This window comes from Amblyomma mixtum, chromosome 3, assembly GCF_055824585.1.
Source record: "Amblyomma mixtum isolate Tamu chromosome 3, ASM5582458v1, whole genome shotgun sequence".
In the NCBI taxonomy this organism is placed as follows: Eukaryota; Metazoa; Arthropoda; class Arachnida; order Ixodida; family Ixodidae; genus Amblyomma; species Amblyomma mixtum.
Genome location: NC_143014.1, coordinates 357,615,748 through 357,642,609, shown reverse-complemented (window position 1 = coordinate 357,642,609; position 26,862 = coordinate 357,615,748). Strand labels below are relative to the sequence as shown.

The window sequence follows — 26,862 nt, the reverse complement described above, 5'->3', positions numbered from 1 at the left end:
CTTTGCCCTGCAGTGGGCGTAGTCAGGCTGATGATGATGATTATGATGACACATTCCATGGGGCTCCCACATTGTGTAACCTGAGTTATACACACAATGAACCCAAGATGTAGTAGGACCCTTACCGTTTGGGGCATCACCGCTGGCACCACCACCCTCGGTGCTGAGACCCAGGGAGGATAGGGTGTCGTTCCACCAGGCCTGGTTGACGGGGTCATTTGGGTCGTAGTGGGGTATGTCGGCAGCGAGGCTGGGGACGGAGGGCGCCGGGGAAGGGGACCCCACAGCCGAGGCAGGGGTCACGGGGGGCGTGGGCACCATGGGCACTGGCTCAGGCACCGGGAGCAACGGTGGTGGAGACCCCGGCAACGGAAGGGGCTGCAATGGGCACCTCACTTAGACTGTCTGCCCCTTCATGCCTTCATGGCAAGAGGTCAGACTATTTCCAAGGGCAAAGAACACGGGCAAGTTTTCTGTCTTGAGTCAAGTCCGATCCACACCAGGCATGCAACTCTACCGCATCGTTCCACTCAAACCTTTGGCCTGCAACTGCATGCATCCGCAGTTGTGCATGTTATGGCAAACAAATCAGTATGCAATGAAGTGAAAGTAAACCAAAACAAAACTTTAAAACTGAAGCATACTGCCATGTACTTTCAAATTATGCGCAAAATAGCATTTCACCCAGTCAGCATTCAAATGGTTCATGAGCATCAAGGTAGCACTGCCAGCTTGTTGACTGAAATGATTTACGGTTTATGGGAGTTTAAAATCCCAAAGCGACTCAGGCTGTGAGGCACGCCGTAGCGAAGGACTTCGGAAATTTTGACCACTTGGCGTTCTCTAATGTGCACTGACATCGCACAGTACACGAGCCTCTAGAATTTCGCCTCCATCGAAATTCTACCGCTGTGGCCGGGATCGAACCCGCGTCTTTCGGGTCAGCAGCCGAGCGCCATAACCACTGAGCCACCGCGCGGCTTCTTGATTCAAATAAAAATATCAGCTGCCCTTTGGGAACTACCTAGTGTCAAGCAGGTCTGGGCTTGGCAGTGATTTGAAAATGGGTGCGCAGCAATAGAGGATCTGCACTGAGTTCATTTTTAACTAGCTCAATAATATTTCACAGTGCCCATGTGGTAGATATATGACACTGCACATAGGAATGAGAGAATGAAATAATTTAAAAAGAAACAAATAGTCTTTCAGCAAAGTCCATACAAGCTGGACTGTTTTTATTGTACGTCCCGTGGCCTCAGAGGTAAAACATGTTTTACAGTTCTCAGTAACAAAATGATCACTATGAATGATGATAAGTAACTCCCTGGTAGTGAAGTTCATATGGTAGCGCCTATTGGTGTGTTCTGGGTAGCAGGGAATAATAGGGGCCAAATACTGCGTCCCCGTCTCCCATGACGATTGGGGAGGCCGCGTGTGCGGAACTAGCACGGAAAATAACCCTAAAAACTACTTCGAACCAATGGGATGCCTTCTGAGTGATATCTTCAAGCCATCTTCAAGTTTATCACTCGCACCCGGATTTCCTCGAGTATCGCGCAAGGCAGTGACGAAAAAACGACCTCCTTCCTGTTTTTCCCCGCCAGCGAGTGTAATCCACCTCATTTCTGACAACAGGAAAGTGAGGCACTATTTTCAAATCGACCGCACTGCCGAGCCAACAATTACATAAATGGAGTGCATATTGCAACCGCGCAAAACGACGAGGGACGAAAAAGAGAGGAAAGCACAGGACAAGACGCGGAACTTCAACTAAGGTTTACTACAGGAAAATCACATTTATACAAGATTCGTAGTCACGCCTGATAAACAACGTCCCTCCTCGCTTTGCAATATGCACTCCATTGTCAACAACCAACTAGCCCGTCTTCATTACATAAATGTCTCTAAAATAACTTGAGCAAAACAACTTCTTTTCGGGAGAAACTGGCAAACGCCCCGGCCACGGTGCTCGGCTGCTGTCCCGGGTTCGATCCCGGCCGCGGCGGCTGAATTTCTTGAAGGCGAAATTCTAACGGCCCGTGTGCTGTGCGATGTCAGTGCACGTTAAAGAACCCCAGGTGGTCGAAATTTCCGGAGCCCTTCACTACGGCGTCTCTTATAGCCTCAGTCGCTTTGGGACGTTAAACCCCCATAAACCAAACCAGAAACTGGCAAAAATTACATCCGCCACTAAGTAAGGGTTTGAATTTCAACGCTGCCACGGTTGCGAGCGGGTTGTTCGCAGTACAGCCACAGACTCGCAACACAAAGCGATGCAGGTTACAACTAATTAGAATCGAAACTCGATGACGTCTCTCTTGATCGGTGCCCCGATCATTCGTCGCGTCGGAGCCGGAACCGAAGCAAAGTCACAATTTAACCCTTTTCCGAGCCTTTTAGGCAGCATTCAAGAAGGTGACACCGGCGGCTCGAGGTGGACACGCTTCGGTGTAAGCCGTGAGGTCATTCCGAAAGCCCGCGTAAACAACGTACGCGCGGTGCACTGACCTCGATGCCGGACAAAAACACCAGCGATCGCGACCAGCGCAACCGCAAGGAGCTCGGCAAGCAGTCGCGATCGGTTCGCGAAATCAGCTCGTGTAGCCTACCTGCGAAAGCATAGGAGCGTTGGCCTCCTTGCATACGTGCTTGTGCGCGGCCCAATGCATCCGCTGGTGCTCCTTGCTGCAGTAGAAGACATGGCGACAGCGAGCGCACCGGCGCAAGCCCGACAGTCCGCCGCAGAACTGACAGTAGCAGAGCTCGGGGTTGTCACGAAGCTCCGACATTTCGGAGGTCGGCACGGCGGCGTCGAACGCGCTAACCTTCGCTGAGCGCCGACGAGTTGCCACAGTTCAGCGCGACCATTGCGACCCAACACTCAAGCACGTTGATCGGTGAAACGGAGCGCACGTCCTCTGGCGGCGCGAGCACTTCCGGTTTCGCTTTCGGCAAATGGCAGTTGCTGCATGGACGTGTTTCTCGGAATATCCATTAGGCGTAATACTTTACCGGCAGGTGACGGATGACGCGGGGAAAACCATATCATCTGCGCAGTCATGTTGCTGTTCTAATGATTGGTTTGGTTTGGTTTATGGGGTTTAACGTCCCAAAGCGACTAAGGCTATGAGAGACGCCGTAGTGGAGGGCTCCGGAAATTTGGACCACCTGGGGTTCTTTAATGTTCTAATGATTCGTAGGCGCCAACCGCCCATCACTTCTTTATCCTGTTATCTTCCACACAAGTGGACGTTGAGGTGAGGTGGACCTCTTCACACAGTTTCGGCGCACAGAAAAACTGTGCAATTTACAGTCTCTCAAAGAACCCTCCGCTCCATACAAAATCGCAACGATGCCCTCTTCTTACTACACGCCCAACGATGGATATGAAAGCATTCGTCTCTGACACATCTGGCCGCACCCCAAAGCGCCCAAGCAGCTCCGCAATGACCTCACCCGTCAGAACCGCATCCCTAGTTCCTCCTCCCACCTCCGTCTCGATCCTCGTTGCCCGAACTGCTCCTCCCTCTACGTTATAACCTAGAGCGTCGTCTTTCGTCCGATCGCTATTCCATCACCCCATCCCTCCCCGGCCGCCTCTTGCGTGCCTGCAGTTGCAGTCTTCCGCAGCTGAGGATATATGGTCCGTCAAGCAGGCGACCTAAATCAATGATCACTACCACTATCACCTGTTATTCCGCCAGTTTTATTTACTAATAGTTTTGAGGGAAAAGTTATGAAGGAAAGGTTCGGTTTGGTTTATGGGGTTTAACGTCCCAAAGCAACTCAGGCTATGAGAGACGCCGTAGTGAAGGGCTCCGGAAATTTCGACCATCTGGGGTTCTTTAACGTGCACCGACATCGCGCAGCACACGGACCTCTAGAATTTCGCCTCCATCGAAATTCGACCGCCGCGGCCGGGATCGAACCCGCGTGTTTCGGGTCAGTAGCCGAGCACCGACCACTGAGCCACCGTGGCGGCTCTATGAAGGAAAGGATAGCAGGAGAAAACTCCATATTAGGGCGGTGGGACTGGGCTGCGGATTTATCTTGAGCACCTTGACATTACAGGGTTGGCCATTTGTGCAACAATTTCGCCTTCCATGCCGCGGCCGTACCACTTTAGCAGACCAGAGCCACATTCATACACACGCCTTACTTTACAGTTTCCTTTGTGTTTCTCAAAATTTCAGCTACATCTCTTAAAATATTTCGCTCGATTTCTGTTGCTCGATCCGTCTCAATGCTTCCAAGCCTTTCCTTTCAAAATGATGCCAATAATCGAAGTCAACCTGCATAGACAGATGACCACATTCTGAAGCCAAAGACTCTGCTTTCATAGAAAGCCGAGCTTTTAAAAGCCCGAGAAATGTCGAGAAATGAAATATCTCTGGTGGCGGTCGTGAAAATTTTTTTGAAGGGTGGTCAGGTTCCTGCAGATCCGAAAGGGCGTCTACGCCCGCTGAAGGGCAAAGGACTCTTCCATATTTGTCCATATAACGCTGTTCTCGACCAGCTGCGAGCACCTCGTCCCCTGCCATGGTCCCCTGCGAACTTCGCTGTCTAGAAGCAGTTTTAGCAGCAATAAATTCAGTTCTGGCTGGCTGATAAACAACGTACACAGATAGAGCCGCAGGTTAGGAATTTACCAAAAAAAACTTGTTTATCCTCAGTGCTCCTTTTAAACAGGCACTGGGTAACCAATTTCAGAGCGAGAGCTCTACTGCTCCCGTTCTGCAAGGTCATGACGGTATGCGAAACGACCTTGGGAGGAAGTGGCAGCCAAAAAAAAAAAATATAACGGGAATGAAATAAAAACCAAAATTAAAATAAATTTGGTGTGCACGGCAGTGCGAGTGAAAAACCTGCCCACCGTGGCAGGGGACATTTGTTGGTTGTTCTCTGGAGGTTGCTCGGGGAGAGCAGCCTGGGTCCCACAAGCCCCACTGGTGGCCGAGTTTGAAACAGCCACGTGTGCTGGGGCAGTGGTGCATTGCTTACCCACAAGTCTACTTCACTGCCAGCTGCAATCACACCTAATTGATTTGCACTGCAACCTTCAGCTGATGCAAGACCCGATAGGGCAAGACTGAAGGATAAAACTTTATTGCCAGCTCTGCCATCCATGCATGGAGTGTTGTCAGCTGCCAAAGGAGGCATAAAAAAAGTGTTGCTCACACGCGATTTGAAGAGTCGGATTCTCACCCCTTCAGGCACTGCCGTTTCTGTCCTCTGTGCATCATTCCTCTAAAAGCAAAGATTCTAAAAGCAAGAAAAAAAAAGTGGGGTGAGCTGGCATGTTGTCATTTCAAGCAGTCTGCTGTTGTCACAGAGCAGAGGGTCATTCTAGTGGCGTGCACTAGGAAGAGCGAAGATGTCTGCCCACTGCAGTGTCATGGTCTGTTTTCACACACACTTGTGGAAAACACTGTCCACCACTGTGCGACACTTCTTGGGGGGAGTGTCTTGTCTATGTCCGTCCAGCCATCTTGCGCAACTTGGCGGTGTGGGAGGCCACCAGGGTGCTGACACTCTCCAGCCGGCTGCTCTTGAACTTCTCATAGGGGGCCTGCAGGGAGGGGGGGGGGGAGGGGGACCAAGGTTATAAAGATGACACACCAATTCACAATGACAACAACAACTATGGGACCACAAAGTGCAGAATTTGGGATTAACTGCAAACCACCTCGGTTTCTTTCAAATGCACTACCGTAGCACAGCACACAGGATGCAATCCCTGTTCTGGCCATCAACAGCTAGGTTAAATGGTAGCTGCACTCATTGCGTAAAAACAAAAACATATGCCGCGCAGAATCTTTCGCAGTAAACAAAGTCACCAAATGTGTTGAGTGCTCTGAGGTGTTTGACAGAACCTCCACACCTGGGGTGCACAGAAGCACGCTTCCAGGCTTGATGGCAGACTAGCAGCGTACTGCTTGTTGAACGTCACTGAGCTGAAGCTGCAGAGGACGGCACTGTGGAACTATCCACAGCTTATCGTACAGGAGATCATCCTGTCTGCCATGAACTCAAATAGTAACTCGCATTAGAGATAAACGCACAGTTGGTTGTGGCTACACATTTAGCAGCTGAATGGTGGGAAAGCCACTCTTTCAGACCCGACAAAGGTGGCTGTGAGAGCATGCGTGGAATGGCAGCTGCATGCGCACCACGGAAAAAGTGCAGTTTTGGTGCTGACTTTGGCTCAAACTTGGGCAATGTGGACAGCATCAATTGGTCTTGCATGTGAAATACTGAGCCTAGAAGCGTGAAACTTTGCAGAGTGGTGAATAGTCCACAAATTTTGAAAATACATTTTCAGAAATATTCTGCAATTTTTTTCACCTCTCACCCCACCCCCCCCACGAGTCTTGCTTTGAGCTACGCATGCCCAGCAATGCCATGCTGCGAGAGATGCTTAGATGGTGGCGGTGTGGCACTGAATTGCACGTGCTGATGCAGTGACAAGGTGTGCCCTGATCTGACCAAGCTTCGGAGAGAGAGTCACATGCACAGTGAGATCTCGTCAAGTTTCCCCATGCAGCTTACTTCAGCAGCTGCTTCAGTTGGCCACAACTGTGCACAATCTAATCTAATCTCCCTGAGGGGGGGGGGGCGAGGAGGCCTTGCCTTGTGGGCACTCCTGGGTGCGTCCAGCAGCAGGGCAGCCATGCGCTGCACGGTGGGCTGCAGGTCCCCCTCCGAGTAACGCCCGTAGTGGGCCATCAGGGGGCCCCACCTGTTGTGGAGGGAGAGAGAGAGACTCACTGCTGCAGCAGCACTTCTCTCGACATCAGGCTAGTATGCAGTCAAATTACTATCCTTCTCCATCCCGGAAGCTGAGTGGAAAGGGTTCTGCAGTAGCCACTTCACAAAGGTCAAGAACAGCTACAGCAGTTTCTGAAGTGAAAACTTGGAAATCCCACAACTCAACTGCTATGACAGACAGAATAGCTTTACCCTTCTACTGCACAGCTTGATGTCAACAAAAAACCAATGGCAGGCAATCTAGCAAGCTCCCTGCAGCAAAATTTGCTGAAAATTGGTTTGGTTTGTTGGGGTTTAACGCCCCGAAGCAACTCGGGCTACGAGGGACGCCGTAGTGAAGGCTCTCGACAAAAAGTTACATAACATATTCCATAAGTGTATGAGTACTTGTACATAAAACTAAACGACGTACACACATAGACACCCAACTTTTGGGTGCATGTTTTCTTCTCTGTAATGAGGCGTACACCATTATCATACATGGATTACCACATGCTACTCTCCCAAGACCACTAAATAATTTAAAATCAATTTTTTTCGTGCTGTTTTGGCTTCAACAGCTCAACGATTACCGACATCAAAGAGGTCAGAGGTCAGGTGAGGTATCAAAAACTGCAATATAAATGCGCTTCTACACTTGCTGCCATTCTGACTCTTCTGAAGAAGACGGCTGCCTTGAAGTCAAAGCAAGGAAGCAGTGATTATATCAGTTTTTCCATGCCTCGCTTGACATATTAACCACAATTTGACATCACAGCAGGTGGTCTGATCTTTCTCGTTCCATGTTGATTGCACTGTGGCATAAAAAAAAAATGAACCGCCCATGGTCCCCAGAGAGAGAGAAAGAGACCTCTTGTCCTTGCCCATCAGGTTGAGGGCGAGCCAGAGGGCAGCGGCCGCCTGCTCCGAGGGCCGCACCCACGACATGGAGTAGTCCAGGAGGCTCAGCTCCAGGACATACTTGGCCACACTGTGCTCCAGCACATCCGCCTGCACAGCACAACAAGGAGAACCATAGGGCCACTGGAACCCTTCACCATTCCTAGTGACGCCAGCCCGGGAAGAAGCTTCACGGGCAATGCCGACCAAAGCACCAGTGTGGAATACACCAGAACATCCATTGATCGCTCTAACCTCACAGGGATGTGAAATACGTTGTGCAGCGTCATCATAATTTTCTATACTCATATACTATCAACAAGAATTTGCACACGAGAGCATTCAGACCCCAGAAAAGCCACCGACTAGTTTTTCCAACACCATGCTGCAACATCAGCCGACAACAGCGACAAAGCTGCCAAGGTCACACATTGAACACTGGTCACGCTACGCTGAAAAGGAGACTACCCAGAAGACAGCTGCAAAATCAGCAACACTGCAGTTCGTATTTGAGACTGCCCCCATCCTGCCTACACAGCTCACCAGACCAAGACCCTGACAATGTCAAGTGACCATGATCACATGACATGGAAGTCTACTGCTGCAGTACACTTGTGCTGATCAGAGATGTGCCTTCTCTTGCCAATAGGTACAGTAACTGAAGATGCGACTCAGATACAAGGTTCCCCGATCACGCTGTCTGCCTCGCACCACATCTTTCTTCCCTTCCAACAGCTGAAGGAAATGTACTTTTCAGGTGCACATGAGCAGCTTCATGGAAAATGATCACTGCTCCTTTAAGTAGAAATGAAAAATTTGGCAGAGGCACTTAAAAGTGTTCAAGCGTGGGAACACGAAAGCATTACAGTGCTGGGTCATGCTACACTACAGAATGATTGACAATGAGTCGCGACATTCACGGGTCTTGGCACGTTAAATTTCCCCATTCACGAGTATACACATTCGCTTGCACGTGGTGTGACATGGTACACTGGCGTACTGCATCATCTGCATTTCCTGCCATGGACTGCAATGGATGCCGGCTTCTGTCCTAATGGAACATATTACACTTTCACATCAAGACTGCCTCAACACCAAGGCACTCCAAATCAGGTGTGGCCAGTGGACATACTACCCACTGCACACTGGTACAACGATCACCAGAACAACAACACATTTTCTGATGCTGTCCCCACATTTATACGGTGCTCTGCACTGCACAGCCTTTCTGAATTGTTATTTTGGAACAATCTTTCTTCACAAACTGACGCCCAGCTATAGCTACCAACGATATCTTAGACTTCGTGGTGAAAAAAAAAATTATCCAATAGGCAGTCTGAGAAATCCCTAGCTAGGAAACCACTTAACTGAAAAGAAAATCGGCTGAAAATTTGCCAATTTCGCTCTGAGTCACATCCTGCTTGCAAGCAATAGGGATTTATGAAGAAACCTTGTTGATAACTTCCCCGTGCATGCACTCAAAATTGCAGGCATTAAAGCCATCCCACAAGTTACCATTTTTATTCTGGTTAATATAATGTTTTATTAGGGTTTAACGTCCCGAAGCGACTCAGGCTATGAGGGACGCCCTAGCGAAGGGCTTTCGAAATTTTGACCACTTCGAGTTCTATAATGTGCACTGACATATCGCACAGTAAAGGTGCCTCTGGAACTTCACCTCTATTGAAATTAAGCTGCCACAGCCAGAATTGAACCAGCTTCTTTCAGGTCAGCAGCCGAGTGCCATAACCAGTGAGCCACCGCAGCAAGGCGGTTCGGGTTAATATTATTATTATTATTAACCTTCTGGTCAATACTAATAATATATGAGTTTATTTTTCCTCTTTTACAAGGAAAGGAGCAACCGCGAAGAAGCTGCTTTGGAGAGCAGCTTGACAGGGCGACTGCCCCCTTACTGACTGCATTTGGCAGCACAGGATAAATCAACCAACTGAATTACTTACATCAATAAATGAAAGTAAGTTAAACCACAAAGAAAATCAAGGTACATCATATAAAAAGCACTCATGAGGACAAATAAAAACCAATGTGCTCCCGGAGAACACTACTATTCCCTGGCTACTTAAATTTCCACAAATTCTATCATATACAGTCTAGCCCACTTATAACAAACTCGTCCCTATTACGAACGAGGGTGGAGCTCCTGTCAAAAAATGTATTAGGGCTATGGCACTCATCTCAAAAAGAGCAACCATAGCAGCCCCAATTGGTTATCAGTCATACTGAACGGGCAGTCGTAAGTTTGGCCCCGCACTCGAAATAAACGCGCACTTCCCGGGATTCGATCCTCCGAAAAACCCACTGGCAAGCTAGGGCCGCTGAGTGAGGCAGCATCGTCCTATATTGGGAGTCCTTTTTTGCCCAGAGGGGGACGACTTATAATCGCAGTCTCCTGATGTAAGGAGCAATACACAGCACACGATGTGGGGCAGGGCAAGAGGGAGGGGGATAGCTTGTGCGAAATTATGTTCGGAGTGAACATTTCTTTTGGCCAGCGAAGGGTGCAAGTTGGGAGGTCAAGTATAGGCAGCAATATACAGTGGAACCTCGATTATACGACGTTCAGGGGACCGCGCAAAACCGTCGTATAATCCGGGTGTCGTATAACCGAAAATCAAGCGTGATATTTTTTAATGTCTGAACTTCATCGTCATCTTTTTTTTTCGGAACACAAATGCAGCACATTTTTGCCGGCAGAGGGCTAGTCTTCAACAAACAAGATAAAATGGCGGTGAGCAGCGGCTCGCGCGGTTTTCTTGATAGGTGGAAAGATTAAGGTGCACCGGTTATCGACTGGCTAAAGTGTGCCTACCGTATTTACTCGATTCTTCACGATCGCGATGCCCAAAGTGAGAGGGGGTTCGAAAAATCTAAACTGACCCGCACAAATTCGTCGCATGACCGGGGGAAGTATAACCGAGGTTCCACTGTATATGGTACATGTTTGACCCTCTTTTTGAAGCCACAAAGGAGAATAAAGAAAGTGCGCAAATTCTGGCGCTGCGGTGAGACACACCACTCTTGGGGTGCACGCAGCAGATGAACGTAGGTGAACTCCACAGGCGTGCTTCCTTTGCGTGTCGCATCGGTGCTTGGAGCCCCCGTGCATCAGAGCTTTGAAGTTGAGTTCCAAGGCATAACCACACAAAACTACGTTGTAAATGAATGCCACTCTGGATGGGCAGCTGCGCTGGTTAGCGCCGATCAACAAACTGGAGCACCGACAAAGACTGGTTTCGGGTCGGGTCCCCCTCTAATCCAGAATCTAAGCTCAAAACAGCGGACAGTGAACACAGCGCTTCAGCGAAACCGGACAGCCACACGCGATTGAACATTCACACTCAGGAGATTACAGACCTGGTTATTTGCTACCACGCCTGCAGTATATGGACACACCAGGTGAGCCTCTTGAGAAAAGGCAAAATCCTCTCCTGTGGGAGTCTTCTCACACAACACATATACGCATCGCAGGATTTTGAAAGCCTTGTTACCCAATTTGAGCAGTCGTTTCTTTATACGAAGATGGCTGCAGCTTGCCACAATAACCGCCGATAATAAGGCAGCAAACTGGGCTGCAGCTGGTTGTAGTTCATTTCTGCATCCTGTCATTCCCCATTTAAGCAAGCTTTGGTGGCCGTCCTGCACTTTTTCAAGAAGCATCCCACCCAAAAAGTTAGCAGGTAATCCCCATGATTAAAATCTGAAGCACCGGGTCAAGGGCACACATGTAACGAAGCTCGGCAATCAAGGGATCTTCGCAGATACGCTGTCCACAGTCATACAAGGAACTCTGCAGACTCGCCACAACAATTGAATGTCTGGGTCACCAATCTTGTTCCTGTGAATGTGCTTGACCCATGTGTGGCTGTCCAGTCTCACAGAAGGGCTGCCGTCACTAACCCCTCTCCGAGCTCTGATTCCAGAATCGAGCGGAACTCTCGACGTACAACCTTTGTTGTCGTGCCTGTTTCTTGACTTGGCTCGAAGAGTGCTAACCAACGCAGCTGCCCATCTATAGTGGCATTCATTTATGATCCAGTTTCACGAGGCTATCGCATCCGGCGACCGCCAGACAAATCTTCAACGCACCTGGATACCACGCAGCAGTCTGAATGTGACACGCAATGAAAACACGCCCGTGGAACAAAGTTATTCTGCTGCGTGCACCCGTTTGCCATGGACGTATACTGCATGGCAAAGCCCCAACAGGCAAGAGTGGTCTGCAGTGCAATCTAATCCCCCGAAATTGTGGGAAGTGCTGGCAGACAACAACAGGGAAGGTGGACACAGGAAGCGCAAACACGTGATTGGAATGTCTGTGCATGTTTTTGCAGCTTGTCTCTGAAGATTTCGTTAATAAATTCTAAAATCATCTGGCCCATGGACACCTCAACATGGGAACAGCAGCCAGTGGGACCACAGGCGAAGCCACAATCCAATTCTGTGCTAGCAACCCCTCGTCACTTCGCTCGTCATGTTCAGAGCCCACTGGGGCTGGGTCTGGCATGCACTGCACCGTGGAGCTCCTGGAGCACCCATGGGAGTCCTCTCAGGTCGAACTCCGCGGATGCATAACCAGCTGCATAGCATGGTCCCGAAGCAAACAGCCCATGGACCCCACACTTTTCGCAAATGCTGCACTCAGTGCCAACTTACTCAATGTGCCACGCAAGGCTATTTTCAGTGTGAAAGCACTTCTAGCCGCACTCCCTGGGTTTTCAGTGGTGTGTGTGTGTGTATAGAAAAGGACAGGTGCACAACTGGCTCCCTGTGTCAGCGGACACCTCAACCGTGCTACGAGGCATGCGGTGGTGTCCCCCTGCAGCAGACTGCTGCTTCCCCTGTACCTGGGCGGCCTTGGAGTTGCGCCTGAGATAGTGCAGGGGCAAGGGCCGCCCCAGGGACCAGTCGAGCACGCGCAGGATCTGCTGCTCCATGCGCAGCACCTCCCGCCCCTGGTACGCCCCGTCCGTCACGTACACCACGTCCCCCAGCGTGGGGGGCATCATCTCCTCGTACTTGCTGGCCGTGAACAGGGCCGCCACCCCCACCAGCTGCAGCCTGGACCGGCTCACACACTGCTCCTGCATACAGACACAACAGCTGCACCATGTGAGACAAGTACGGTCGCCACAGCTGCACAGGAGACGGTCACAGTTGGAGAGGTACGGGAGATGCCTTTGCCCCGCAGCCGGCACAGTCCGACTCGTGATGAAAACAAGTCCCACTTCATTTAGGCAACATGTCCTGCAGCTTTTAGCCATGAGCTTTAAAGGAATTTCGCTGAGGAGAACATTCTAGAATGCATGCCACTGGTTTCTCTTGACATCAAGCTTTGCAATAAGGGTAAAAGTATCACCCTGCCTGTCAGAGAAGTTGAGTTATAGGATTTTGAAGTTGTCACTTAAGAAACAGGAAAATCCTCCCCGTTTATGAAGTGGCAGCTTCGAGACCCTGTAACTCAACTTCTATGATAGGCAGGATAAATAGTTTTACCTTACTGTATAGCTTCATGTCAAGGCAAGGCAATGGCATGCATTCTAACAAGTTCCCCGCAATACAATTCAAGTGCACAGGGACTTGTTTTACACAAGATTAAATTACATACAGTGCAATCCACTCATAACGATACAAAACCAATCCGATTGTTAACAGGTTATCCTTAATACCCAGACCACCAAAAAAGAGCACACCTCCGTATTCCCTCACGCATGTAGCCACCACAACCGCGGCACTCTGCCAAGTTCGCCAAGCGAACGCTTATATAAAAATCTTATCAAAAGCTTCTCAAGATTAGCGGAGTTAATTATGCTGTAATCACATTTCTCTCGATAAATGTGCTGGTTTTGTTCCAGTTCTGGTAAAATGCAATTTGAAGCAATGTTCGGAGCAATAAAATTGCCAATATGAAGCACTTTGAGGCAGAGGAATGTCATTTTAGGAGCAGTCTGGAGCACTAAATTCGATACTGGAGCACTTCGGCGCTTCTAAAACTGTGTTTTATGTTTAATTCTGGAAAATGTAGCTCTCAGTTTCCAAGTCTCTTCGTTTGACAAAACAACGCTAGAGGAGTGTGATGTAAGATATGCTACACCATAAAGGCTTGCACACAGACACCCGAGGGGTTTTAATTCTATGGTGACATTCATGAAGTGAGCAAGCAGTAACTAGACGAGGGAATTGCAAAATATCGTCGCTGCAGTGCAGTTTCCACTAAAAAGCAGACTACCATTGCTTATCTTGACAACAGTTAAATTTGCTCTGCTGCAAAAACTTCTATGAAAGGTTTTTTGTAGCCATTCGAATCTCAGAAGTTCCGATGATGAACCCAATGCATTACTGATAACTTTTTTTTACAACCATACAAGCAGTCATCGGCCATAAGGACATCAGTGCCTTTCACCCATATTTTATGCTGTGCCAAAGGATTCACCTATGTTTACACAATGAAAGAGTCTTAGGTCATTATTTGTACGCATAGATGTCCATAAAGGTTGGTTTAGGTTGGTTTATGGGGTTTAACGTCCCAAAGCGACTAAGGCTATGAGAGACGCCGTAGTGGAGGGCTCCGGAAATTTCGTTCTTTAACGTGCACTGACATCGCACAGCACACGGGCCTCTAGATTTTCTCCTCCAAAGAAATTAAACCGCCGCGGTCGGAATCGAACCCGCGTCTTACGGGTCAGCAGCCGAGCACCATTACCACTGAGCCACCGCGGCGGCAGATGTCCATAAAGCAAATCGCATTTAGTCTTGTATCATATTACAGTGCACTTCTAGTAATTCTGTCAAATGTCCCTGGTCCCTTGAAATTTTAATTAATGAGCCTACTGTAACCATATATCTGCAGCATATACAGGAACACCAGTCAACAAAGGCTACTACTCTATAAACGCGTGTAAGGGCCGCACTTTTTTGGGTGCCGCCCATACACGCGATGTGGAGAAAAAAAAATACGTTTAAAGTAAAAACACACCAATCTGGGAATGAGTGGCGTTTATTCTACGTTCAATCATCACTCAACTGCAAGCTGGTGTTGTGCTCGGGAGCACGCTCATCCCACAAAAAGTCACGCAGCATGTCCACTGTCAATGCGCACTTCCAGCTCATAGCAGAGCAGCTCTTCTTCCAGTTCGGGGTAACTTGCACGGCTTGCCTCGGAAAGCGCGCTCTTTTCAGTTTGTGTTTCTTAATGCATTCTTTTGCTGGCCTGCTGCACGCTTGCTGTGTTTGAGAGCAAACTCCCAGCTGTGTAGCTATTGCGATGCTTGCCCACTGTGCTAAAACTGCTACGCTTGGCAGCAGCACACGAAGGCCTCAACTACGATGAACTAACACGCTACCACAACTCCTGTGCCTTTTGACGGCCACAAAAAACTGGAGCTGGTGGTACTGATGCCGATGTGGATAGCAGAACCTCAGAGCGCAGGAAAAAGATGATGAGCCATGGCCTTGGGCGCCATCTGTGGGTGGCACCTGGAAGCTCCTGTGCGCGTATGTGGCCTCCGTGATCAAGTGCACTGTTGCTCGCTGCTTGAGCCAATCGCGGAGGCCACTCTTATTCCCGCACAGGTTGGAAAGTTTGGGTGCGCCCCTAACACACTTCCTTCGGGAAAACAGGGTGTGGCTCTTACGCGCTGCGTTTATATGTTATACTCTGGTAGATGTGGCGTGCCGTACACACAGAGGTAGTCATAACTGTGCACGCGAATTGTACGCATCGCCACATCATATCTGCATCACAATTAACCACAACCTTCGATCACTTCACTCAGGCTCGGCCTAATGGGCTCGCCAGTTGCAATCACGCCAATGAAAGGTAGTTTCTAATGACACACAAGGCTGAGGATGTTGGTCGGCCTCCACATGGCGTGTGTGGTGCTCGCATTCTGCAAGCGGGAGAGAAAAAGGGTAGCGGCTCGAAACAACTGCTAAAATTTCGCTGGTCCAAGGACTGCTCGCACATGCATACGGCATACAAAGTACACCACGGAAATCCGCATTGAGACTGCTTTTGTTCATTGATGGCAAACTATGGGGCACAGAAAATTAATGCAATAATGAATATAAGCCGGCTTCAATGACAACCTTTAGTGGCGGCGACAGCTAAGGTTAGGTCTGCCGTTATAGCCGGTACAAGGTGTAGCCCCGTCCTGTCCTCATCTTTCTGTGTCCTGTTTTAAACGCTACGTTTGTTCGTTCAGACAAGGTGCCCTCCAGTTCGAAAGCAGACAGTTTGGAGCAGTTTGATGCAATTTTAATTTTTATCAGGATGGCGCAGCTTATATAGTCTGACACAGTTTGGCGCATTCGGTACAATGATGGAGTCACTGCATTTCTGCAATGACGTGGCCGTTAGTGATGCCATCCTGGAAGTCCACAGTGTGTGTTCACCTGCAGGAAGCGGTCGACGAGGGACACCGTCAGGAAGAGGGTCTCAGGGAGCAGCTGGAAGCGCGAGTGCACCTGCATGAGCCAGTTGACGAGGATGGCCCGCATCTCGGGCGTCACCGAGGGCTGCAGGCGCAGGAACTTGGGCTGCACAGGCCAACGAACCTGGGACAACAGGGGGGGGGACATCATTCACCCATTGGACTGACTGGCAACTGGGGCACACATCAGATATACATACTCCCACCGAATATCAAGGGGGTCTTTGTATTTTTACAGACAGTCACATTTATGAAGTCTTCAGAGAACATGTATTAATGTGCGCGAATTCCTGTGGCCAAAGAGCACCATGGCACAAGGATATTACCTGGAGGGAAATTCCTCTTGCTGGCAATGATATTAGCCTGCATTTGCGTCAAAGTCGTGCTTTCTCTGCACACGCTCGACACCAAGGCCATGGCATTTGCAATTTGTGCAACCGATGATCGTGGCAGGCCGCCCGAGCAAGTCATTCGAGACTGACCCGCTTTCAGGCTGCAGAGCCTCGCACACAGCTCAGTCAGATCCGCACACATTTTGAGGCAGTCTTCACTAGTCTGCAGTCAAGTCTTCAAAAGTGTTGCAGTCCATGACACTGAGAGTGCCTTCATCGGCGGAGAACCCAGGATGCCTAAAACAATTGGTGATCGTTTCAGCTCCGAGTGCCTTCAATGCGCTGGCCGCATGTTGACTGCCATAAAAGGTTTGTAGCACAAGTTTTCCTCATTCTCAAAAAAAGGGGCCGAGCGCCTCAGGGCCGATAGAAGACCTTCAGGTTTTTAATGACCCCCTGGTCCATTGGCTGCACACTAGTTCTGTACGGGAGCATGTATTCGAGCAGAACGGCTTTCAGGTTGATTGTGCCATGAGCGATGCAGTTATCAACAAAATAACCTGCTGCCCTGCTGCTCAAAACTCCGGTCCAGTGAGTGCATAAATCTTCAGTGAGTGCATAATTCACGCCTTGGAATTGTTGCAATCATCATCATCGTCAGCCTGACTATGCCCATGGCAGGGCAAAAGCCTCTCCCATGTCTCAATTAACCCAGTCCTTTGCCAGCTGCGGCCACCGTATCCCCACAAACTTCTTTATCTCATCCACCCATCCAACTTTCTGCTGCCCCCTGCTACGCTTGCCTTCTCTTGGAATCCACTCCGTTACCCTTAAGGACCACCAGTTATCTTGCCTTCGCATCACATGCCCTGCCCAAGCCCACTTCTTCCTCCTGATTTCGACTAGGATGTCGTTAACCCGCGCTTGTTCCCTCACCCACTCCGCCCGCTTCCAATCTCTTAATGTTGAACCAGTAATTATTTTTTCCATGGCTCGCTGCATTGTCCTTAGCTCAAGCCGAACCCTCCTTGTTAGCCTCCATGTTTCTGCTCCATTGGTGAGTACCGGTAAGATACACCTGTTGTACACTTTTCTCTTGAGGGAAATTGCTGCAATACCACATGGGAATGTTCTTCAAACCCTTGAAACACCTTGGGTTTTTTTTAATTTGCCAGTTACAAGGAGCGGCAGCTCATCTGTGCCAGCAGAATTTGCAGCTACCATGACTAATGCTTTCCTAACTTTGGTGTCCCCCTGAACAGGAGTTGCTGGAAAGTGTAAGCTGTCTTTGGCAGTGGTTTTTGTTAAAACTGAACGAGACATACGGGCATGTGGGGCTCGTACAAATCGGCCACTTACTCTGAAAAATTTCTTTGAAGTGGAATGTCATTCCGAAAATTGTTGTTGTGGGGGTAAATTATTGCATTGCTTTGTATGATTGGCTGACGGGGAATCTGAAATACAGTGTAGTCCACTTATAATGATACCAGATATAACAATATATCGATTATAACGATCAAATCATTTAGATTATCAATTTTCCCATTGCCCCTATGTAAAAATAAACCACATATAACGATACGATTATCGGCGATATATCGGATACAACGATAGAATTTTGACCGCCTTGAAAATATTTACTAGGAAATTTCGTATGAATGTGTGCAAAAAAATAAAGTTATTTGAAGAGAATGACGGGAAAAGTGCCGCAAGTAGACCGTTGTGGAGAAATCCGCAAGGAGGCGATGCATGCGGCCTTTGGAAGTAAGCGCCATCATTGTAATCTCTGGAGAGAGAAGGTGGGGAGAAGGGGAGCGCTTGCTTGGCCGCCAGTCCGTTGGCCACCGCCGTGCCGTGCGAAGGGTGCGGCCGTATCGCTATCGCCACGATCGCACGATTGTACGTGGAAGATGGCGCCGACTAAGCGGACGGCGATCTCTATCGAGGTGAAGCACCAGATTCACAAGGATTTCCGGCAGGGCTTCAAAGTATGAAGCCTCACTAAAAAGTATGGGCTTTCGCAGTCGACTATTTCGACAATAATCAAGGCTGTAGATGTCCTCGAGAAGGCCGGCTCCAGCGGCCACGACGACCAGCGAAAGAGGGTTAGAGACCCTTTGTACAGAGATGTCGAAGAGAGTCTCTACCAGTGGTTCCTGAACGCTCGCAACCGGATGTTCGGATCACAGGACCGATTCTTTCTGCAAAGGCGAAGAAATTCGCTTTGCTTCTGGGACGTGAAAACTTCGAGCCCTGCGGAGGAATGATCCAGAGGTTCAAAGATTGCCACGGCATTGTTTATAAAAGCGTGGTCGGGGAGGCTGCCTCGCTGGACGTGTTGGCGAAAGATGAGTGGCTGGTGACAAAACTGCCCGAGCTGTTGGAGCGCTATGAAGAAAAGAACATTTTCAATGGGAACGAGACAGCGTTGTTCTATGAAATTCTGCCTTCAAGGACGCACGCTCTCAAAGGGGACCCGTGCATCGGTGGAAAACACAGCAAGGTCCGAGTGACTGTTTTTGTGCGCCAGCATGGATGGTAGGGAGCGTCTCAAGCCGTTTGTGATTGGGAAATCCAAGAGGCCCCATTGCTTCAGGAACCAACACATTCCAGTCCGCTATCGGAATAACAAGAAAGCGTGGATGACTCGCGACCTGTTTCAGGAATGGCTGCTGGAGTTTGACGGCGCAATAGAACAAAAGAAGAGGAAAGTGGTCCTACTCCTCGACAATTGCTCTGCACACAGTGTCAGCGTGAAGCTGACGTCTGTTGAGTTGCTCTTCCTGCCTCCGAACACCACGGCAGGTCTGCAGCCCATGGACGCAGGCATAATTGCCAATTTCAAGGCCCTCTACAGACATCGCAGGCTCGAATGGCTGATCTTAAAAATAGACCGCTCGATATCGCCGGAGGATGCTTCCGGGCCTCCTCACCTGAAGGTGAGCTTGATCGAAGCGGTGCGGTTTGTGTATGGTGCGTGGTACAAGGTGAAGCAGTCCACAATCAAGAACTGCTTTAGAAAAGCAAGCTTCGTGCGTCCCGACTGTGCGGTCTCAGAAGGGACAGATGACTTGCTCCCCGAAACTGCCGATGTGGGTGCACTCTGTAATCATGTTGCCACTTCCGACAACGCTGGCAGAGCACTCTTAGACGACTTTTTGAACGCTGACAACGCTGCTGCTTCGTGCGAGGAATTCACCGATGAAGCCATTGCCGAGGAGCAGCTATTGCGACAAAAAGCGGCATCGAGCGATGATGAAAAAAGTGGCGACAATGACGGCAGCATTGACAACAATGGCAGTGATACCACCACGCCAGCTCCAATGTCTTCACGAAATGCCTTATACCCCTGTTACACGGGCGTTTTCAACGGCAGTTCAGTTGGCCGTCAGTTGAACTGAGATCAGTTCGACTGAGATCAGGGGTCCCAGTTGAACGGCCAACTGACAAGATGGCATCCAACTGACAAGATGGCATCCAACGGACAAAAAAATTTCCCGTAGTGGATTGCCTTGGCTCAGAGTACTGCGGCATGTGCAAAGCAGCGAACTAAGAAAACACCCCAAATAAAACTGGAGATGCATTAAACACAGGTGGACATAGTGCGTGCGTCGAGCAGTCAAAGTGAGAAAACACACACACAAAAAAAAAACGACGACGACCAGCGAACCGACCCACATCGGATAGCCGTGGCCACGAACCGACATCGTCCCACAAATTTTTGCCCAAAAGCAAAAAAAAAAAACACAAAATTTGTCGCTATAGGAAAGAATATCTTCAAGACGATCATTTACTACCCCGCCGCGGTGGCTCAGTGGTTACGGCGCTCGGCTGCTGACCCGAAAGACGCGGGTTCGATCCCGGCCGCCGCGGCCGAATTTTGATGAAGGCGAAATTCTAGAGGCCCGTGTGCTGTGCGATGTCAGTGCACGTTAAAGATCCCCTGGTGGTCGAAATTTCCGGAGCCCTTCACTACGGCGTCTTTCATAGCCCGAGTCGCTTTGGGACGTTAAACCCCCAACAAACCAATACACACACAAAAAAAATGTATACGCTGTTTTTCTTTATTTTCACTTCGCTCTAGATGAAACGCCATGTGGTTAGTGTGCTAACTGAACTCAACGCAAAGTGCTCGTGTAACAGCAAGCGAATCCAGTTGAGTTCAACGACAGTTGAAATACTCAACTGAGGGTTAACTGAACTGCCGTTGAAAACGCCCGTGTAACACGGGTATTGCAGTCCACCCAGTCGCTGACAGGCTTTATGCATGGTACAGGACTGCCGCACATGTATGCTCAAAAACTAGAGACTATGCATACTGAAATAATCAAGCTTCAGCTGCCGCTCAAGCAAGCGCGGATTTAAGACTTCTTTAGTTCAGTTCAGTGCATTTATTTCAGTTATGTACAATGGCTGAGGAGAAAGGAAAAAAAGCCGCGCACGTGGCTTGACAAAGCTCCCATCTCCCATAGCGGCTTGGCACGGCGATGACAGACAGCAATAAAACAATAATAAGAGAATGCATGAAATAACAAATATGTACAATATCTTCATAACAGATCACCAGAATAGTCTCGGTACTGTTACACACACGCAAATGATAGTTTGTTCACAGCACGTGGATACTTTGTTTATATACATACCAATATTCGTAGTGTCTTGTGTTGTGAACAGCAGTATTTTCCCGTAGATTCACAAGGTAAGCAAAAAATGTGGTGTCACTATGTACCTGAGATTTGTACTGCTGAATTACACGGTATTGATGAATAACCCTTGCATCCATAATGCGGTATTTTGCAAATAGAGCACTCGTATGTGCTAAGTATTTAGCACCCGCAATTGCTCTGACTGCATTTTTTTGTAATGTTAAAATCTTCTGAATATTAGTTTGCGTCGTTGTACCCCAGACCAAGTGGCAATATTTAACATGAGAGTCAAAGAGGGCATGGTAAATAACAAGTTTTGTCCTAGTAGGTATCATGCACTTTAACCTTCTGAGTATGCTGACAACGCGAGCTAGCTTACTCTCCATTTGCTCAATGTGGTAGTCCCATAACATAAATTCATTGAAGTGAACGCCAAGTGTTTTTACAACATTAGTTATTTCTATCATATTACTACCCAATACTAAATCTGTATGTACAGCCCATTTGACATTTTTAGCTCTAAAAAATATCGCCTTTGTTTTACGTGTGTTTATTAGAAGGGAATTTTTTTCAGACCATGAGTTAAGTTTACCCAAAATGCTGTTAGCCTTTTCTACTATATCATTCGCGTTGGTGCCAGACAGAAATAAAGTAGTGTCGTCACCGTAAATTACGTATTCTGTTTCGGAGTCAATCTGTACTAAATTGTTAATACGTCGAGTCCACTTATAACAATGTTCTAGTCCCACGAAAATTCCATTGTTATAACCGATAATTGTTATAAACGCGTTTCACGAAAGAAAGCATAACAACTGCAAAGAGGGGTCACGGACGGCAAGTGACATGCGAGCTCCGCCGAGGCATCGTTTTGGTGGCACCGAAAGGGGTATTGTAAAAAATATGAGAAGGTTGCTGCGGCTGCCTCTCAGCTTGAAAAATCCCTTAGTGCCCGAGAAATAAACAAAGAAAACATGAAAACTTGAAAGCACTGAATAGCTTGCACTTCTCACTTCTTTGCTGAAACAAACCCGTAATCGGTGAGTTTTCGACTGCTTCGCGGCAATCTTGCTGACACCGTTCTGGAGGGCATCCAAATGTTGGACATGTTTGAGTGAAAGGTTTTTTGCAAAAATGAAGTCCCGCAGGGACTCGATCATTCTTGAGGCCTCCTGATGAGAGACAACTTGTACAGGCTCCGGTTCATCTTCATCACTGCTGTCATCGCGCCGGTGGCTGCTGCAACGATCGCCTCGTCAGTCAATTCTTCGTTTGTGGTGACTGCATCGTTGGCGTGCAAGAATTCTTCAAGTTCTTCCGCGTCGCCGTCATCACCGCACACCATAGACCAAAGTTCTGTAATCGCTCCATTGGCAGGAGCTTCGCGACACTCTGCGTCACTGATTAACCTATTTATTCTCTTTATATGTACAGCAATAAAGTGTTCAGTGTTCTTTAGTGACTAGCTTTGTTCTATCCGACTGAATCATCGCTGGCAAGTAGGTAAGTCTGCATGCACAGGAAAATGCATGCGTGCTCTCGTTTGCTTTTTTCTTTATTTTTTTTGGCGGTCCAGATATAATGATCGGATTTTCCCGTTTTCTCAATATCGTTATAAGTGGATTGCACTGTACTTCGCTTTGGTGGAAATTTCGCTGTCGTGGCATTCGAATGTTGTAGCGGGGCTTGACTGAATGGTGACTTAGTCTATCTCGCAACTATTAAAAAAAATGGTTTGCATTCCATACAAATGTCAAGACCTCTCAAAGGTCAAACAAACGGAATGACTAAGGCCATAGTCAAATTATGCTGGATGTGATAAACTGTGGCCCAAATTGAGGAAAGTCAAATTTCGGAAGTAGGCCAAATGTGGGCCAAAATTTGGAGACACTACAGCATTGGCCATAGTCAAAGTAGGCTTTGGCATCTGACTTAAGGCTGTTGCTATGAAATTGCCAAGTCAGAAGTAACTTCAATGTCCTGAAACTAGTTTGCATTAAGTAGAGCTACAACTAATAAATGGTTGTGAAGCGTGTAGTCAAATCCAACAGTGTTTTGGGGCAGATTTCGTCACAATGAAATTTTTTGTGAATCCCACCAGTTTTGTTGTGGCAAGGTTTGGCTGTAAGTAAGCAACTTCACGGCCATCTATAAAGAACTCTCCCTATGTAGGCAGACCTAACTCACTGCAGACCTTGTGCAAACAATCTGGCTGAGAAGACTGCACAGCAGAGCGTACTGCCATCCCCCAGGAAGAAATTACGCACCTCGAGGGAGGCCATGTAGTCGAAGATGTCCTGTGCGTACTCCGAGCACAGCTGGGGCTCGTGGCTGTCCCCGGCATCGATGTCAGGCACCCCGGGGGGCAGAAGGGAGGCCGAGTAGGACTGTGCCTGTGCTGTCTCCCCACTGAGGCTGGCCTTCTGCAGGCTCTGGGAGAGGGCGGCCACATCCTCAGCCTTGGAAGGAGCCGCCTGCACACACACAGTGCAGGGTGGAACACTGCTGCTGGAACACTGCACACTAGACTGGCTGAACACGGGGGGAGGCAAAGAATGCACATTTCAACAGTGCCAAGCAGCAGGACCAGAAAAGAAATGGTGCAGTGAGCCTACAACGGCACCAAGCAGCACAGCCACCAAAAGAAAGTCGCCACTTCTGTAAGGCCCCACAAGGACCAGAGACTAAAGCGGTTTGAACCTTTTTGTTAACCACATATTCACACATTCCCATGTCGATCTTCGCAAGCCTTCCCCACTTGCCTCTCCTTGGATATTCAATGCATGAAATTGAAGCTTGACAATACGTTTCTCAGGCACTGCTGCAATAGCACAGCCCACACACAGCCTCCTTTACTTCAGTTCACACTAGCAGTGCAACACTGCGGAGGCTACGCAAGCAGAGCACCCACAAAATTATCACTTCGCCGCATATCAATTCTTGTACCCCCTGCGAGGGTCGATCAAAACATGCCACGGTGTAAGACTACAAGATAGGCATTGGAAATCATGGATGAGGCAGACAGGCACTCTATTACTCAATGCCCTAGTTACAACTTTTACGGATAGTGAACTACTCTTGGGGCATGGATGTAGTCAGCAGGATTAGGCATGGCAGCCGTGCATCTGCGCCGCATGTTATTCTTACTACTGGAGGTCTCGGTGACTGGCTGAACGAAAATGTGGCAAGTAAAACTAAGCGCAGGATGCTGCCAGTCACGATGTTTGCACTTTGCACTGTATCCAAGCAATTTGCGCATTTTTCTCTTGAAATTAAGGCTCCAAAAAAAGGATGTGCAAATTACGCCTAAATTATGTGAATGTCCTGAAAAAACTTCACGACTAAGATCCTAATGTACAATATATACTTTCCGCCGGCAATTTCCTCACGGGCGTCCCAGAACCCTCCTCGCAGCGCCGCCTCTCCTCCTCCGCTCTTTTCTCCCTTCTCCTCTTTTTTTCTTTCACGGCTGTTGCGCTCTTCGGTCTATTCCTCCGGCGAGTCTGCCTCCGCGCACCGCCGCCGCCAATCTGCGCGTCTTCTGAACCGCGGCCTGGTCAGCGCGCCTCTCAATGTGCTGACGCATGAACACGTAGGTGGTGGTGGAAACGTTTATTGCCAATGATGTAAATCGTAGGGGGCGCCTGGTTTGCCGCAAAAGTTTGCATGATTACGAGAATTGGTCTGGGTATCGGGCATGCAGCAGTATTGGGTATTGAGCAGTCCGGATTTGTAGTTGTCGCCAATGTGCAGCCTGCGTTATGGTGAGGGACGGAGCGGGGGGTGCGTATTCCCTTCTTTTGTCTCGGTAATACGAGAGAATATCACGGAAGGAGACCAGGTAGTGCGCGGGCCGCGGGCGAACGGACCGTCGTGTGAATCGCCCTTTAACGCCATTTTAAGTACGTGCGCAGTCGCCTTCTTTGCGCGAGGAACGTGCCGGCCACACAAATGGCTCGAAGGGCAACGCGAAAATCGCGAGCCGGCCGCCCTAGAAGCTCGCCAGGAGCAGAACAGCTGTGAAAGACAATACGAGCAGAATCGCTTTATTAAGGCGAAAGCCTTTAATGCCTCATACTGTCGTGAGCAGGGAATGCACTACCTGGTCTCCTTCCGTGATATTCTCTCGTATTACCGAGACAAAAGAAGGGAATACGCACCCCCGCTCCGTCCCTAACCATAGCGCAGGCTGCACATAGGCGACAACTACAAACCCGGACTGCTCAATACCCAATACTGCTGCATGCCCGATACCCAGACCAATGCTCGTAATCATGCAAACTTTTGCGGCAAACCAGGCGCCCCCTACTATTTACATCATTGGCAATAAACGTTTCCACCACCACCTACGTGTTCATGCGTCAGCACATTGAGAGGCGCGCTGACCAGGTCCAGAAGACGCGCATATTCGCGGCGGCGGTGCGCGGAGGCAGACTCGCCGGAGGAATAGACCGAAGAGCGCAACTGCCGTGAAAGAAAAAAAGAGGAGAAGGGAGAAAAGAGCGGAGGAGGAGAGGCGGCGCTGCGAGGAGGGTTCTGGGACGCCCGTGAGGAAATTGCCCTTTCCGCCTATATGTCGACCCCCCCCAAACTTTCACCCCTCGCTGGCAAAAAAAAAAGACTGATTCCAAATATGATTGATACCCCCTCCTTACGTTATGCAGTTCCCTGCAGGAGGAGGATGGCAGGACAGTGAGTGTGCAGCTCAAAAAAATAAATGTGCAACGACACAACTGCAAAGCCAGCAGTCAGAGGCAAAATGGAGGTAGAAAGCGATAAACCGTGCCCTTGTGTGCAAGCCCAGCTGACAAATGGCACACCGGAACAGCAAACAGTTTGATACTTCTAGATTCCAACGCAGGCACCTGTTCATTGGGGAAAGCGACCACTTGTGCGAACGAGTTGGGTAAACGAAGTGCCATTCGTTCCCGCAAGGCAACTCTGCCGCACCGATCTTCCCAAGCCATAGCCGCTCTATGCCTAGAGCCCACTCTCCTGATGTCGTGTCCGCACATAATGCAGGAAAGCTGCAACTACCAGGGGTGCAAGCCTATCTCTGCTGGCTTCCCCTCCCCAAGAGAGATTGTCATGGCGGTAGTTGAAACACTGCTGCAAACGAAAGGCAAAGTGCAACAAAGGGGCCACAGCGTTGCCAGCGATGATGCCTGATGTCCATAAGGTGTTGCACAACACGAAGGTAGTGGGAAAGTACAGGAAAATCTCAGCGATGCTGACGGCTGATACGAATTCCACGATGATTTGAGTTCGTGAAATTTCAAACTCTTCTGGGGCCGCTGCGGATGATACGAACGTGCGAGCCATGACCGTACCCGTAGCAGATGAGACTAATGCAGTAGAACCCCACTGTTACGTTCCTCACTGCTGCGTTTTCCCGGCTGTTACGTCGTTTTCTTCGGGTCCCGGCATAGCTTCCATAGGATGCACTGTGTTGGGAACCCCGCTGTTACGTCGTAGCCGAGGAAACGATCCCGCATGATACGTCGCAACCGGGCAATGCGCGCCAACCGGCATTTTGATTTTTGATCCGTATTTTGATTTTTGAGCCAGTTCCGTAGCCAGGCTTGGCTACGGAACTGGCTGCAAGAAGCCGCACGCGAGTTGGAGAGGCCGCCACTAGATGGCTATCTGCCTCGCACGCCGAGCAATCTTTATCGTGGGAGGTGGTCAGGAGGAGGGGCGAGGCTGCAGTCGCTTATCAGCGCGTCTTTTCTTTCACTCTTTCTTTTTATCTTTTAACTCTCCTCTATCTGCAAGCGACAGCGGTGG

The 26,862-nt window shown here is 49.1% G+C and overlaps 2 protein-coding genes across 3 annotated transcripts in view; one reads left to right on the top strand and one right to left on the bottom strand.

The window, feature by feature from the left end:
• The window catches only part of LOC149356446 (G2/mitotic-specific cyclin-B-like), a 283,637-nt gene that overhangs the window by 213,926 nt on the left and 42,849 nt on the right, over positions 1-26,862 (top strand). The gene's annotated exons all lie outside the window — the stretch shown is intronic.
• Positions 1-26,862, bottom strand: part of LOC149356447 (G2/mitotic-specific cyclin-B-like) — a 66,776-nt gene that overhangs the window by 33,501 nt on the left and 6,413 nt on the right. Inside the window, exons 3-8 of one of the 2 annotated variants that reach the window (XM_089584187.1) lie at positions 23,343-23,549; positions 16,063-16,224; positions 12,516-12,752; positions 7,619-7,758; positions 6,631-6,739; positions 4,887-5,569 (exon numbers count right to left, since the gene is read on the bottom strand). In XM_089584187.1, coding sequence (XP_089440313.1) covers positions 5,471-5,569; positions 6,631-6,739; positions 7,619-7,758; positions 12,516-12,752; positions 16,063-16,224; positions 23,343-23,549 — 954 coding nt within the window. In that variant the 3' untranslated portion in view covers positions 4,887-5,470. Of the gene's footprint in view, positions 1-4,886; positions 5,570-6,630; positions 6,740-7,618; positions 7,759-12,515; positions 12,753-16,062; positions 16,225-23,342; positions 23,550-26,862 lie in introns of those variants that run through there. The other variant, XM_089584186.1, reaches the window with a different exon arrangement.